The sequence below is a fragment of the Lemur catta genome, chromosome 25, assembly GCF_020740605.2.
Source record: "Lemur catta isolate mLemCat1 chromosome 25, mLemCat1.pri, whole genome shotgun sequence".
NCBI classification, from domain to species: Eukaryota; Metazoa; Chordata; class Mammalia; order Primates; family Lemuridae; genus Lemur; species Lemur catta.
Genome location: NC_059152.1, coordinates 1,839,839 through 1,856,143, shown reverse-complemented (window position 1 = coordinate 1,856,143; position 16,305 = coordinate 1,839,839). Strand labels below are relative to the sequence as shown.

The 16,305-nt window shown below is 37.6% G+C and overlaps 1 protein-coding gene across 11 annotated transcripts in view; it reads left to right on the top strand.

Annotated features, from left to right (window-relative positions):
• ENAH (ENAH actin regulator) overlaps window positions 1-16,305 on the top strand; it is a 100,453-nt gene that overhangs the window by 43,699 nt on the left and 40,449 nt on the right. For all 11 annotated transcript variants that reach the window (XM_045537118.1, XM_045537129.1, XM_045537127.1 and 8 more), the window contains exons 2-3: window positions 4,163-4,328; window positions 10,337-10,514. In XM_045537118.1, coding sequence (XP_045393074.1) covers window positions 4,163-4,328; window positions 10,337-10,514 — 344 coding nt within the window. The remainder of the gene's footprint in view (window positions 1-4,162; window positions 4,329-10,336; window positions 10,515-16,305) is intronic.

Below are 16,305 nucleotides of genomic sequence, written 5' to 3'. Positions count from 1 at the left end.
TTCAGGTTATAGTGCAAATATGTCCAGTTGTAGGAAAATCAGAGATAAGAAAGTAGTCAGTAGTCTAAAGGTAAGATTTCTGCTAACTTTGTCTAAAACTCAGCTGTGAAATGGAGCTTTCTTATGCTATACTTAAAAAAAAATGATCACTTCACTCTATACCAAGTATTTGATTCAGCAGAAATTTAGTGAACTCCTAGGTGTAGATTTTGGATAATGGCCCCTTGTCGGATGTATTTTTAATTTAATTTCCATTTATTTATTTTTTTGTTGCTGTATTTGCCTTTGGGGCCCTAGTCATAAATTCTTTGCCTAGGCTGATGTCTAGAAGAGTTTTTCCTATGGTTTCTTTGAGAATTTTTATTGTTTTAGGTCTTACATTTAGCTCTTTAATCCATCTTGACTTAATTTTTACTTAATTTTTATATATGACGAGAGTTAGGGATCCTGTTTCATTCTTCTGCATGTAGCTATCCAGTTTTCTTAGCACCATTTGTTGAATATGGTGTCCTTTGCCCAGAGTGTGTTTTTGTCTGCTTTGTCAAATATCAGTTGGTCATAGTTACATGGTTTTATTTCTGGGTTCTCTATTCTGTTTCATTGGTCTGTGTCTCTACGTTTGTACCGGTACCATGCTGTTTTAGTTACAACAGCCTTTAGATATAATTTATAGTCAAGTAATGTGATGCTTCCAGATTTGTTCTTTTTGCTGAAGATTGTGTTGGTTATTTGGGCACTTTCTTGGTTCCATATAAAATTTAGGATTATTTTTTCAAGATCTGTGAAAAGTGATGTTGGTATTTTGTTGGGAATTGTATTGAATCTGTAAATTACTTTAGTCAGTGTGGACATTTTAACAATGTTGATTTTCCAATCCATGACCATGGGATGTTTTTCCATTTGTTTATCTATGATTTCTTTCATCAGTGTTTTTGTAGTTCTGCTTATAGAGATCTTTGATCTCCTTGCTTAAGTGTATTCCTAGGTATTTTATTTTCTTTTCAGCTATTTTAAATGGTATTGCATTCTTTTTTTTTTTTTTGAGACAGAGTCTCACTTTGTTGCTTGGGCTAGAGTGAGTGCTGCGGCGTCAGCCTAGCTCACAGCAACCTCAAACTCCTGGGCTTAAGCGATCCTACTGCCTCAGCCTTCCGGGTAGCTGGGACTACAGGCATGCGCCACCATGCCCGGCTAATTTTTTCTATATATATTTTTAGTTGTCCAGATAATTTTTATTTCTATTTTTAGTAGAGACGGGGTCTCGCTCAGGCTGGTCTCGAACTCCTGACCTCGAGCGATCCACCCGCCTCGGCCTCCCAGAGGGCTAGGATTACAGGTGTGAGCCACCACGCCCGGTCAGGTATTGCGTTCTTGATTTGACTCTCAGGTTGACTGTTGTTATTACTATATAGAAATGCTACTGATTTGCGTACATTGATTTTGTAACCTGAGACTTTGCTGAATTTATCTATCAATGCTAGGAGTCTTTTGGTAGAGTCTTCAGGGTTTTCTGAATACAAGATCACATTGGCAGCAAACAAGGATAAATTTGACCTTCTCTTTCCCAATTTGGATACCGTTTTTATCTTTTTCTTGCCTGATCGCTCTGGATAGGACTTCCTATATTATGTTTAACAGAAATTTCCTATATATATATATTTAACTTTTTTTGAGGCACAGAGTGGCCTAGTTTACAAAATGGGGTATTGCTGTAGCTTATATCCCACTGGGACTTCTTTTTTTTTTTTTTTTTTTGAGATAGAGTCTCACTCTGTTGCCCGGGTTAGAGTGCCATGGCGTCAGCCTAGCTCACAGCAACCTCAAACTCCTGGGCTCAAGCAATCCTCCTGCCTCAGCCTCCCGAGTAGCTGGGACTACAGGCATGCACCACCATGCCTGGCTAACTTTTTCTATATATTTTTAGTTGTCTGGTTAATATCTCGCTATTTTTTATTAGAGATGGAGTCTCACTCTTGCTCAGGCTGGTCTCGAACTCCTGACCTCGAGCGATCCTCCTGCCTTGGCCTCCCAGAGTGCTAGGATCACAAGCATGAGTTACCGTGCCCGGCCCCACTAGGACTTCTTGAAGAGACATAGGTCCAAAATATTAATTTTTGAAAGTGGGAAAATACTATTCTGTATTAATCTACAGAGTTGTTTATTGAATTATTTACATTTAGTAGTACATGTTTCTTGAATTATAAGCTGCAAGAGGCATTTTGCTTTAGCTTGTTTCATGTAATCTTTGTGTAGAGTTATATAAATGTTGTCTCTTAAATATTCCTGTTGTGAATGATGAAGAGGTTTCAACTGCTATACTGACAAATGCCCTTTAATTAATCTCTTACCAATAATTCCAGCTTTAGTTACTGAACGGTTTTTATTCGTAGACATAGTTTACGGAAAAATTTCAGTGTGGCATAAAAATTTAGACAGTACCATTGGGTTTGCAACACAAATGTTGTTACAAGTTTTTGTAAAATTTTTCTAATGAAAAATTATAAACAATTATAACCTCACCGTTCTGAAGCAATTTTATTGCTCAGTGCTGTGACCTCTCTAGGTCTCCCATGCTCTTTGGTCATCAGGTCACAGGACAAGAATAAAACACATACTGTGTCCTGTAAAACTGCATTCGTTACCTGTCCTAGATGGGCTGAGAGATGGGGCAGAGCATGAGTAAGAGGGGAGGGTGTGGGGATGACTGTTCGTGTCTGAGAATCTGGGGGAAGAATCTACGTGGTTTATTATTTAAAATCTTTGAAACTGGTAAAATGAGCAGTGCTTTTGTTAAGGATGGGGTTGCCTGAGCTACTCAGGAGGATCTCCATTAACTGCTGCTTCAGCATCAGGAGGATCAGAAGGCCTGTCTACATGGAGGTTATTTTTAACATAGAATTGTTATACCTATTTGTTTGTTTTTTTCTGTTGCTCACTTTGGTATTTGAGTTTTTAAAAAAAATGAAACAGGGCATGAAATAAGGCAAAATTCAAATCAAGTTTTCCAGCAGCATTATAGAATATTCGAAAGATGAACCTATTGCCTAATATGAAATTGAGATTTATTTGTGTATCTCAGGCTTACTTGGTAACAAATAATTGAAGTAGGTGAAGCTAAGATTTAAAGATCCTATCATAGAATTGGTCTTTTCTTCTTTTATATTTATCTTTGGAGGTTAGAATTTAAAATCGAGTAAGATCTTTAGAAATCAACTCATTTTACTTTTTCTTTTCTTTCTGTTTTCCTTTTCTCTTTCCCCTTTTCTCCTTTCCTTTCCTTTCCTTGCGCTGTCACCCAGGCTGGAGCACAGTGGCAGGGTCATAGCTCATTGTAACCTTTAACTCCTGGGCTCAAGCAAACCTTCCTGCCTCAGCCTCCTTAGTAGCTAAGCTAGGACTACAGGTGTGGGCTACTATAGCTGGCTAATTTCAAAAAAATTTTTTTTTTTTAAGAGATGGGGTCTTGCTATGTTGTGCGCAGGCTGTTCTTGAACTCATGGACCCAAGTGATCCTCCCCTCCCTCCTCCAAAAGTGCTGTGATAACAGGCTTGAGCCATCACACTTGGGCCACTTTTTCATTTTTAAATGAAGAAATTTGAAGGATAGGACGTTCTGTTGCTTTTTCATTTTTAAATGAAGAAATCTGAAGGATAGGACGTTCTGTTGCCCAAGGCAAATCAAGGATTCGGTCACATTGCCACACGTTGATTGTTAGTAGCCACTCCATGTCTCAAGGGACAGAGATCACTTACCAGAATTTGTTCTGGGCCTTGAAGCAAGCCTGATGATAAAAATAATTGTGTCAATAAAGGAGTAATGATAGACAGGTCACCAATACAATAAACATATACACAATTAAACAAATGTTGATTAATTTATTCTTGTAACTGGATTCGGTTGAATGAAGGAATTAGATACTCAGATTTAGGAGAAAACATTTATTGTATTGCCTGTACAAGTGCTCTTTGTGGATCGTGATCTCCTCCTTTTGGCTTCTTCTTATGCTTCAATTTTTAGTTTTTGTTCCCTATGAGAGTCTATCCATAAAGACAGAAAGCCTCTGTCTTGTTCACTTTGTTTCTAGCACCCAGCATATATGGCGATGTGGGACACTTAACCATATTTCAAATATCTTAAGTTTGAATATTTTATTTTTTACAGTGAACAGAGTATCTGTCAGGCGAGAGCTGCCGTGATGGTTTATGATGATGCCAATAAGAAGTGGGTGCCAGCTGGTGGCTCAGCTGGGTTCAGCAGAGTTCATATATATCACCACACAGGCAACAACACGTTCCGAGTGGTGGGCAGGAAGATTCAGGACCATCAGGTAAGGGGTCATGAAAATTCTTACGTCAGGTGATGTAGTGTGACAAAAGGAGTTGGTGCAGTCACTAAGATTAAGTCATGCTTCAAAACTCTAATCAAAATGGTTGTGCTGGGAAAACCGGAAGGGTTTGCCTCCCCACCCTTTCTGCCTTTTATGAGGCCTCAGTTTGGAAGATTTAGAACTAATTGTACAAAAACATAAATATGAGTTTTTCCTTTGAATCTTCATGAGGTCTTCTGGCCTTCCAGTGAGTTAGTTTTTGAAATCTAAAGTAAATTTAAGACAAACAAAAATGAAATGACTACTTACGTAGCAGATTGTATGTTTATGGAATTTATTTCCTGCCAAAGGTGTAGGGGATGGGGCTGGAGGAAGGAGTTGAAGGTGTCACTAGTTTCAGAAAATATTGTTAAATTCATTTATGATAGGAAAATGGTAGATGTTGAGGTTGCTGGGATAGCTAAGCTTTTGCAGTTCATGTTGGGAACGCCAACTAAGCTTTTACTAATTCCCTGGTCTGGATTTCCTAGAAGTAGCTGGATTATCTGGTACTTGATGTCTTGGGCCTTAACAGATCAGGAGCAGCAGACAGGGAAAAGCACGAAGGGTCTTAGTAGCATTAACTGTATATTCATAGAGGCCAGAAATTTTGTAAAGAGCAGATTTACAAAATAGTTTCAGAAAAAGTGTTTACCAGAGGTGTTAAAATCATTCTACACGTGCAGGAAAAAGGGCTCCAGTATTGTTGGATGGCAGTCTGCCCCCCCTCACCCTACCGATTAGCACTTGGAACTTGGAAAATGTTTCTGTTCCCTCCTGGCCTGTTGGTTTCTGTTGAGAAGGAAGCTCTTTTACATGTTACTTGCTTCTTTTCTCTTGCTGCTTTTAGGATTCTCTCTTTGTCCTTGACTTTTGAGAGTTTGTTTATTGTATGCTTTGTGGCAGTCTTACCGGGGTCAGTTCTGTTTGGTGTTCTCTGACCTTCCTATATTTTGACATTTAACTGTTACTCAAGTTTTAGAAATTTTTCTGTTATAATTTCTTTGAATAAGCTCTCTACCCCTCATTCTTGCTCAGTTCCCTCCTGAACACTAATAATTCTTAGGTTTAGTCTTTTGAGGTAATTTTCTATGCTTTAAAGGTAATCTTCATTCCATTCTTTTTCCTTTTTTTTACTCCTCTCTATATTTTCAGATAGCCTGTCTTTGAGCTCACTGATTCTTTTTTCTGCTTGATCCATTCTGCTGTTGAGAGCCTCTAATGAATTTTTGGTCCAGTTCCAAGATTTAATTTTTTTTTTTTTTTTTTTTTTTACCATTTCAACCTCTTTGTTAAATTTCTGTGATATATTTTTGAATTGCTTTTCTGTGTTATCTTGGAGATCACTGTATTTCTTTCAAGCTGCTATTTTGATTTCTTGGTCAAAGAGTTCACATATCACCGTCTGGTTAGGGTCAGTCACTGGTTCCTTGCTTTGTTTGAGCAGGTTTTGGTTCCCTGTTTGATAGTGTTTCTTGTGGATGTACATCTATGCCTTAGCATTGAAGGGTTAGGTATTTATTCCAGTCTTCTCAGCCTGGCCTGTTTTAGTTTTAATTGCATATTTTTGTCTAGAGATTATTTGTAATTTACTTGTTGATTTTCTTTCTTTTTTTCCTGCTAGGTCACTGCCTCCTTTTCGGTACTAGATGATGCCTTAAGCTCAGGTTTGGCTCAGTTGTAGTAACCAATCAGAGTGTCACCTGTCCCAGTGGGGATATCCCAGTGGTGTGGGAAGGCTCGCTAGGGGTTTGTGCTCGGTTGACCGGTGGAACGAACCTCCGAGAACATGGTGCTGCTGAACAGCCATTCTGATTTGGCATCTCTTTTGGCTGAGTTACAGAACAGAGTTTGCAGGGCCAGGGATGATGGTTTCCCCGCTTTTTGTCTCTGGTGGTCCTCACGGATATTTTTCCCTTCCACCTTCCTGTGAGTTGAGGCAGGGACAGGTCTCCTAAGATGGTGGGGAAGCCGGGTGTCCTCCTTGAGCTCACCTTTTCTGGCGTAGAGGCCATGAGTCTGGGGAGAGTTTTCCATGTGCTTGGTGCTGGGCAGATGGGGGGCAGGGGTGTTGTGGATGTGGAAGTTCAATTTTCTTACCGTCTGCTCAGTTTTTTCAGTTCTCTGTGGCTCCAAGAACTGTCTCATTGTCATATTTCAGTTCTGGAGTATTGCTAGTAATGATTTTGTCACTGTGTATTTGTTTTTGGTTTGCGGAGAGGAAGGAGTGCAGCCAGCTTGCTTCTGTGCTGCCATTTTGGAAACAGAAGTGGAGAGGTTTAATTCATGAATCGTAGCGGGAGACTTTAACCCACTTCTCTTAGTAACTGATGGAACAAGTAGTCAGAAGAATAAATTAATAAAAATACAGAAGATTTGAACAATACAGTTATCACACTTAACCTAATTGGCATATGTGTACATACCTTACAAATAGACAGATCACAATTTCAAAATTGAATATTTGCTTGGGCATAAAGCAAGTATCAACACATTTCAAAGGGTTAAAATCATACAGAGTGTGTTTTCTGGCCACAGCAGAATTAATCTGGAAATGAGAAAGATAATGGAGAAATCCCATAAGTTTAGAAGTTAAGATATATTTTAAATAGCCAATGGGTCAAAGAAGGAATCATCATGAATTTAGAAATATTAGTTTAGCTGAATGATGGTGAACATGTTACATATCAACGATGATACCTTTTATCACTGATAGAATGCAACTAAAATTGTGTTTTAGGTGAAATTTAGAGACTAAAATGTTTATATTGGAAAAGAAGTATTGACGACTTTTCAGCCAACCTAAGCATTCACCTCAAGAAATTAAAGAATAGGCAATGAAAGCCAAATAAATTAGAAGGAGGGTAATGATAAAGAGCTGACATTAATGCAATAGAAAGGAAACACTAAGGAGATTTATTCTAAAGTCCCTTGGAGGAACAGCTTGAGAAAAAAGAGAGAAGGTATAAATAATTATTATCAGGAAGGATAGGATATCACTACAGATCCTACAGACATAAGATAGTTAAGGAGATATTTTGAGCTACTTTATGCCAGTAATTTTGAAAATTTAGATCAAATGTACAAATTCCTAGGAAAACACAACTTGCCAGAACTGGTGAGAAAAAATAGAAAATCTGAAGTCTTAATTACTTTTAACAAAATTAATACCATAATTAAAAGAATTAAAAAGAAGAAGACAATTCTTTGTTCAGTTGGCTCTACTGGTGGTGGTTTTTTAACCAAACTTTTGATGAATAAATCACACTAATGTTACACAGTTTGTTCCAGAGGATCAGTTCCCAGTTCATTTTGGGTCCAGCATAACTTGGACATAAAACCTGGAATGAGTACAATAGAGAGGAAATTACAGATTAATCTCACTCATGAGCATAGATGTAAAAATTATAAACATAGCAATAGCAGACAGAAATCCAGGGACATATTAATATAAAAATTGGTAATATGTGAGGACCAAGGCTATCATAAGAATATGAGGTTGGTTGAGTATTAGAAAATCTATCAGTGTAATTTATCACATAAAAAGGGAAAAGCCAAACAGTCATCTCAAGAGATGGTAAAAAGCACTTGATGAAATGCAGTGTCCAGTTAGGATGAAAACACTTAGCTGTCCAGGAATAGGAAGGTAATTCCCCAGTCTGATAAGAGATATCTACAAAAATAATGCATGAAGATCATATTTAATGGTTTAATTAAGAAAGCTTTCTTCTAAGATCAGGAAAGAAACAAAGATACCTGGAATTACCACTTCTTTTCAACATTATATTGCGATTCCTAGCCAGCATATGATGATATGAAAATGAAATAAGCTGTACAAGGATTGGAAAAGAAGAAATAACACTATCAGTTGCAGATGACATGGTTATGTATTTAGGGGAAAAAACCTGGATGTAAATTATTAGAATTAATAGAATAGTAGAATAGTCAGAATTAAATAGATTAGATAATAACATTAGAATTAATAAATGAGTTTAGCAAGGTTTCCGGATACATTGTCCTTATACAAAAATCAATAGTTTTCATCAGTTAGAAAATGAAATTTTAAAAATGATAGTATTTACAATAGCAACAAAAATTTATCACTTAACATATGTAATAAAAGGTATTTAAGACCCCTATATAGCAAGCTAGCATTAAATAAAATCTAAATTAAAAATGTATATGACATTCATGAATTAGAAGATGGTTTTATGATACCAGTTCTTCTCAGATTGATCTGTTAGCTTTAGTGCAACCTCCATTAAGTCCTAAAGATTTCTTTGGTGGAAACTGACAAATTGTAGTTGCATATAAAGGGCCAAGAATAACCAAAGCAATAGTGGAGAACAGAAGAAAAGGACGTATTCTAGTGGCCCTCTAGACTTCTTAAAGCCACAGTACTTAATACATTGTAGTACTTGGCAGAAAGATACGCATATTGGCCAGTAGGATAAATAGAGCCATGCAGACACCTGATTTATTAGAAAGGTGAACCTGCAGCACAGTTAATAGACAGTGCTGGTCAGCTGCATATGCTGTATTGGGACAAATAGAAATGTGTGCTCCATCTCACACCATAGGCACGAAGAGATTCCACATGGATTGGAGATGTAAACGTGAAAGGTAAAACAGCAAAGCTTCTCTAATATAAATGGGGTGATATTTTCAAGACCTTGGGATTGAGAAATTTTTCATAAACGGGACACAAAAAGCAGTAGCTTTCCATTTAGATTGTCAGTTGGGCAGAAAGTGAAGATCTTCTGTTCATCAAGACAGAAGAGTGAAAAGGCAAGTCATGAAATAACACAAGATATTTGCAACACAGATAACCAACAGTGGGATCGTATTCAGAATATATAAAGGACTCTTACAAATCAATGAAGAAAAAGATGGACAAATCAGGAAAAATGGGCAAGAGATTTAATTTAAGCAGGTATTCACAAAGAAGATATCTAGATAGCCAATAAAAGTATGTAGAAATAGTATTAAAACCTCCTTAGAAAAAGTGCTAAACCTCATTAGTAATCAGGGAAATGCAAACTGAAACCACAATGATGTAGAATTCATACCCACTAGAATTGTTAAAGACCGACAGTACCAACTGTAATGTTGCGTAGTATGTGGAGTTAGTGCAAGCTGTTGTGTACTGTTGTGGAAGTCTACATTGGTAGAACCAATTTAGAAAGCTACTTGGAGTTTTCTACTAAAATTGAACATACCCACAGCGTGTGATTATTCCACTCCTGGGTATATACCCAACAAAAATGTGTGCTTGTGTTAACTAAAAGACATTCAGTAGAAAGTTCATAACATCACTGTTTTGTAATATCCCAAACCGCATAGAATCCAAATGTTCATTAGTGGGAGAATGGGTAAATAAACAAGGAATACCATAGAGCAATGAAAATGAACAGATTACAACTACATGGTTCTCATAAACATAATTTTGAGGGAAAGAGGGCAGATACATTATAATACATACTGTGTAACTCCAATTACATAAAACCAAACCTGCAAAAGTAATTCATGACATTAGAAGTATGGCGAGTCCCTTTTGGGAGGTGGGAGGAATTAAGGGATGGGGGTGGGGTGGTTCTGGTGTTAATGTTTGATTTCTTCTTAGTTAGGTTATTAGCTATATGGGAAGTTCACTGAGATCTGCACATAGATTTTATGTATGTTTTTGTATTGGTGGTACTTAAATAAATTAAAATGTTTACTAAGGGATATAGGTTTTCTTTTGGTTTGCTGATGTACTGTTTTAAGGCAGACCTCTGTGACCATCCAACAAATTACCTTCTGTCAGACTGATATTTCTGCAGACTGATTTTGCCCTAGATAATTGTTCTAACCATTTTGCCAGGGTCTGTTAGGGACAGGTTTGAGTGAATATATACCGTCAGGATCTGTTGACATCCTTGACTCTGACAGTTATTAGCTTGACTTTATAAAGAATTGTTCTCTTTTAGGTCGTGATAAATTGTGCCATTCCTAAAGGGTTGAAGTACAATCAAGCTACACAGACCTTCCACCAGTGGCGAGATGCTAGACAGGTGTATGGTCTCAACTTTGGCAGCAAAGAGGATGCCAATGTCTTCGCAAGTGCCATGATGCATGCCTTAGAAGTGTTAAATTCACAGGAAACAGGTAAGGTGCCCGTGGTTTACTTGTCTTGAAGTGAAGTGCCATGTATATGTTAAAGCAAATCTTTTTGTCAACTTTAAATCATAGTTATATTTGAAATCTTGTATTTTTGTTGGTTTCTACAAAAATGTGAACCTTTGTTGATAAATGTATAATCTATAAGGATAATCCTGTGAGTTTAGTTAATCTAGTCATTTTTCAACCCTCTCATTTGAAATTATTTAGTTATGTTTCATCCTGCTCTAGAAACTCAACTTTTGTTGCAAGGACACGAGGCCCAGAGAAGATGCAGTGGGTAGGAATTATGCTTGTTTACCATCTTTCTTTTTATGAAGAAACACTTACGCGAAACACGTTTTTCCAGCCACTACTGAGTCAGTGAACCTCATAAAGGACTAGGTCTCCTTCCTAGTAGATAAAAATTGGATTCTAAAGTTGTTGAAGGATTTTGGGAGTGCCCTCTGGTGGTACATGCATGAATTGCATCTCCTCTGACCCTGCATGTTTTCAGAAAGATCCGTAGATCTCGAACTCCTGAGCTCAAGCACTCCTCCTGCCTCGGCCTCCCACAGTGCTAGGAAGATAGGCATGAGCCACCGCGCCTGGCTGATATTTAGAGATAATTCACTTTAAAAAAAACCCAGGATTTAAAACTTGTATGTGTGTTGGGGGATGAGCTCAGTTTTGTCTTGGTTTAAAAAAAAAAAGAAATACACCAATGTGTTTATTTCTTTGAAGAGAAAGATTTTATAATTGGAAAATAAATATTATCTAAAGAAACAATACAAATATGGTTACTCTTGCCTATGTGTGTATTTTAATGATAGAAATATGCTAAAAACAATTTATATATTTTTAAGAGGAAGGAGTTATAGTCAGATGAAAATTTGATTGTTGAAGGTCTAGAGTTGCAAAATCTGTTATAAGTATGTTAAATTATAATTATACCTTGCTTTATTCTAAAAAGGATTAAAGCATCTAGCTCATGTGTTAGTCTGTTTCAATTATGAATTTCAGAGCAAGAAGACATTTTAGGATCTCGCAGAAACTTAAGTTGTTAGGCCTATAGATGTTTTGTATTAGTTCTTCTTTTGAGGAAATTAATACCTATAAATAACTTGTACATAGTTCCTATATTTTATCTATTTTGAAAAGTAAACCACTGGAACCTCTCCTGCTTTGTCTCTAAGTACAGAAAATACCGTGGGAAAGTCTGTGCAGTCTTGTATGTAGATCATTTCTCTAAGTCTCTGTACTGCTCTTGTAGGTACCAGTATTTTTTCAGCATTCTGCCGTAGGCATAGAATTGCTTTTTGTTCACTGTAGTTTTACCATAGAGAAGAAGGTAGAATTGTGACTCTTAATATCTTTTAGATAGCTCAATTACATAATAAATAATTAAGGGACCAAAATTTGGAGTGTATGTATGACAACTTTTGGCTCCCCCATCCGTGTTTGGAACAAACTAGCATTATTTGTAATTTTAAACCTTCAAAAGAGTATCCGGTGATATTAGGAACTAAATGTTACCGATATTAGGAACTCGTATTAGCAACTAAATGTTACTTATTCAAAATTGTTCATCTTGTCGTTGATATTTTTAAACCAAATAGGAAGGATTGTTTTTATCAGTGAGTAGTCATACAGTTTGCTTTCAAAATGCAAATGCTGATTAAGTTTTTTTCTGATCTTGGATCTTTTGGCATTAATGAGTCTTAATGTAGGGAGATAAAAAGCGTTAAGAAACAACATTCCACCGTATAGAAAATTTGGCACATATGAAAATTGCTCATCATTTCACTAGCTACAGAAGCATTTTAGTGTGGTAAAAAAAATTAATAGGAGTCTTCTTAGATGATTTTGATACTTTATTGTCTTCTTTTGTCACAATATCAACCACTAATACCATGGGCTGAGGAAAGAGAGATAATGGTGGAAGAATTTGATCCATCTCAGCTGTCTCCTTGTATCAAGGACCAAGTCATTGGCAAAGAAGCTTTTGGTTCTGTAGTTTTTTTCATCATGGAAAACAAAGCATATAAATTGGTTAATGTTCTAAATAGTCTGATTTATTTAGGAAATGACTTTTTATAAATTACTGTAGTTAAGCACTAATTTTTGATTTTTTATGGCATTAATTGGTTTGGAAGTGGAAGCATGGGAGGGGGTAGATATTAAGAATTAGGAGTGCTCTTAGGAAGGGATGTAATTTATTATGCATATCCCCAAAGTAGAGTAGGTATGTACCCTACCCCAGTATTATTATGTGGGCCCTCCTCCCATCCATCTAAACAAACATACCCAATAATGTCACCACTCAGCTTGATCATATCCCCTGCCAAAGCTGTTTGCTTTGGGTTCACAGCCAATTCCTTGCTGGAATCATCTGCTGTCTTTCTGCCAAAACCAAGCTGGAAAAGCTTCACTTGTGTGTCCCTTCCCCAAACAAACGGCCCAATAAAACTCTGATCAGAAGCAAAAGAACAAACTTATTCATAAAGGTAAAGCAACTACAAATAATAGTCTTGCTTCTTAATGTTTTACCATGTTTTAAAACCATTTTTCCATATTGAACATTTCCGTTCACATTTTTGTTTATTTAGGTGTTAATGTCAGTATTATCCATTGTCATTATTGGTTAATCCTTCTCAGTGATGTTCAGACATTTTAAAGTTGCGGACACTTACTCAAATTAGCATAAGCTCAGTGTATAAACTGACCAAAAAAATGGAGCTTCACTGATTGGTGTGAAGGTCGGGACCCACAGCACCTCAGGCACCTGTGTGATTCTCGAAAGCTGGATCTGAATATTACTAACTCATCTTTCTGGCCAAAACCAATAATCACACAATTCTCCTTTCCTCCCCGCCCACTAAGTCCCCTAAATTCTCAAATTTCTTAAATTAAGAAAAATTAGTCTTGGGGGGCAGCTAGTCATGCTGACCTTCAGAAGATGCTCCGTGTGTGTGTGTTTAATATTTCCATTTTTTTATGAAAAAGGTGGGTGGCGGGTATGTTTTCCTTTATTTTGTTTTTAACTTGGTGTGCAATTATCTAATATACTGGAAAGTACAGGAGGTGCTAAATACAGTGAGTTATATTTGGAATTAAAAACAAATCACATGTTCTAACATTTTTGAAAAAGCTGAATTAGTGCTCTTTCCTTTATACCAAATGCTACAGTGTATCTTTTCCTTCCTCTAATGGAAATGGACTCAATTTTAAACAAGCATATTATCCAAACAGACATTTTTGATTTCTGTATTAATTTATCAAATACATTTATAGATTTTTGTAGGTAATTGTTATGGATTACTTAAACTATAAAGTTAATTTTTGTGATGATTGGTGGAGATAAATTTGCACAATCTGTTTTATGTTGTAAAAGGTTTAAATCATTTGAAAATAGGAAATAATTTTTTAAATCAACTAAAAAAGGGATATGCATAGCCAGCCTTTTGTTCTACTGAACCAAGATTAAGCACACTTTCCCAAAAGGAAAGCCTCAAAATATTTTACCATTAACGAAAAGACTGCTTTTGCTAGATTTTATTTTTTATCTATTGAAAATGGGAACATAGTCAAAGATATCTCCTTATGGTTGAAATTTTCTTCAGATTTTATAATAAACAGTGAGGTTCCATTCATTTTTTTCGTAATGATAATTTGGCCTGACATATCTTCCAATATAAGCATTTGCATGAGCTTCATTTCACCATTTTTAAATCACTTTATGATATGTTTTGGAATTAATTAGATTAAAAAAATCTCAAAAACTGTTCTAGAAATACTTTGTTCAGAGTGACAGTTTAATTTTTCATTCTTCCAGATGGCTGATACTAAGATAATTAAGATTTCGTCACAAAAATACCTCCAAATAAGCATGTTTTGCGCATGGGCACTGGGAGTGGCACCGACACGATAAAGCCTGTCCCTTCCCTTCCAGAATTGCAGTTGGGCTGGAGCTACTAGAAACAAGGCCAACAAAATTAGGATGCAGTTTGTGAATGCAGCATGAAGAAGGGCCTTTGGAATAGCAAAGAGAATGCTAGGGTCAGGGAAAGCTCTGAAGAGAAGATGATATTTCAGCTGTGGTTTGAAGAAGGAGGAGGCCTCATCAGTGATAGAAGAACATTCTAGATAGGTTTGGAGGCATGAGAGCATGGAGCAATTGGGAAGCAACAAATAGGCCATGTTGTGGCTTGGACGTGAGAATTTACACGGGTTTGGGAGGAGTCCCAAGAGCTAAGACTGGTGAGGTTGGGCAGGGCCTGGAGTTGCTGATGGGGGTGCGCCTTTTATCACACAGGGGGTGAAGAGCCACTGAAGGATGCTGAGTATATTCTTATGACCAGGTTTGTGTTTTAGGACAAGTGTGATGGATTGGTGAGCGTGGGATTACAAGCACGAACATCAGGTCAGGACACTGTTGTGATTGTATCTGTGAGAAAGATGAGGCCTGCCTGACACGGTAGGGAGAAGGGGCAGAGAGAAGACGGGGTCACCAGCTTTTATGTAAAGGTGCCTGCTGTACCTGCTAGTACCCTAGCCTTCTGTCTCTGTCTTCATTTAGTCCTTAAAGCAGTTCCGAGGCAAGAATAATCTGTTAGTCACCTGCTGTGTGTCCAGTCTTAATCTGGCCTAGACATTACTGAAAATCTTTGTAACAACCCTGCAAGGTGGGTGGTATTATCCTTGTTTTAGAGATGAGACTGAGGCTCCTAGGAGGTCCTGGACTGGCCCAAGGGCCCACAGCTAGACAATGGCATTAGTGGCATTTGTACCGAGATCTAGTTTTAGAATTCAGTGTCTTTCTACTCTGTCAGTAAAATGTAATGGGCAGGCCAGGAAGGAGAGAATGATGTTTTAGGATGATGGCCAGGTGTATCCGTTTGGGCCACTGGCAGAGATGGCACTGTTAACCTGAGATGGAGCAGAAAGTGGCAAGGAGCTGCTTCAGAGGAAACACTGCGCAGTGGGTGACAGATTTGGCACTGGGAAGGGCACAGTGGCTCACGCCTGTAATCCTGGCATTCTGGGCAGTGCTTGGATTACAGGCGAGGCAGGAGGATCGCTTGAGCCCAGGAGATTGAGGCTGCAGTGAGCTATGATTGCACCACTGCACTCCAGCCTGGGTGACAGAGAGAGACCTGGTCTCTTAAAAAAATCCCATTTGTGATAAACTCACTTTTTAAAATTTTTTACATATTCAACAAAACTATTCTTTTAATAAAATTTTCACATATTTTTGAATTTCAAAAGGAAATGTCATTTAGATTTCTCATGTACATATTAGCTGCCCTGTGTTGTTTTAGATAGAGGATGCTTCTTGGTAAGCAGCTTCTTGAAGTATCATGAATTATTGTGTAGACAGAGAGGGAAGGGAAAGGGCAGTGAGGTTCCCATGGGAAAGGGACCATGGTGCTGGTTTAACTGGGACAGTCCTGGGTTTTGATGAAACGTCTGAAGGGACATGTACTCAGAGAGTCGTGAGCTAAAAATGCCTCTGGTTTTGATTCCTGCCGAAACAGGGTGGCAGAGGAGCTGCTGTGTGCTCTCCCCAGACCAGCTCTGCTGTTTGCAAAGGGCTTTCGGGTCCAGGCTCTGCGGTCCCAGATGTCTGGGGTTGTATTGGTGTTATTAAGAGATTCACTTCATTCTTTGTTAACATCCAGTTCTCCTGTCAGAAACTGGAGCCAGTTAGAGAGAGCCCTGTCTGACAAGAACCACTCTTGTTAGTAGAACTCAATTTCCAGCGTGGCATTTTGTTTTTCAAGTGAAAATAAGTATGTTT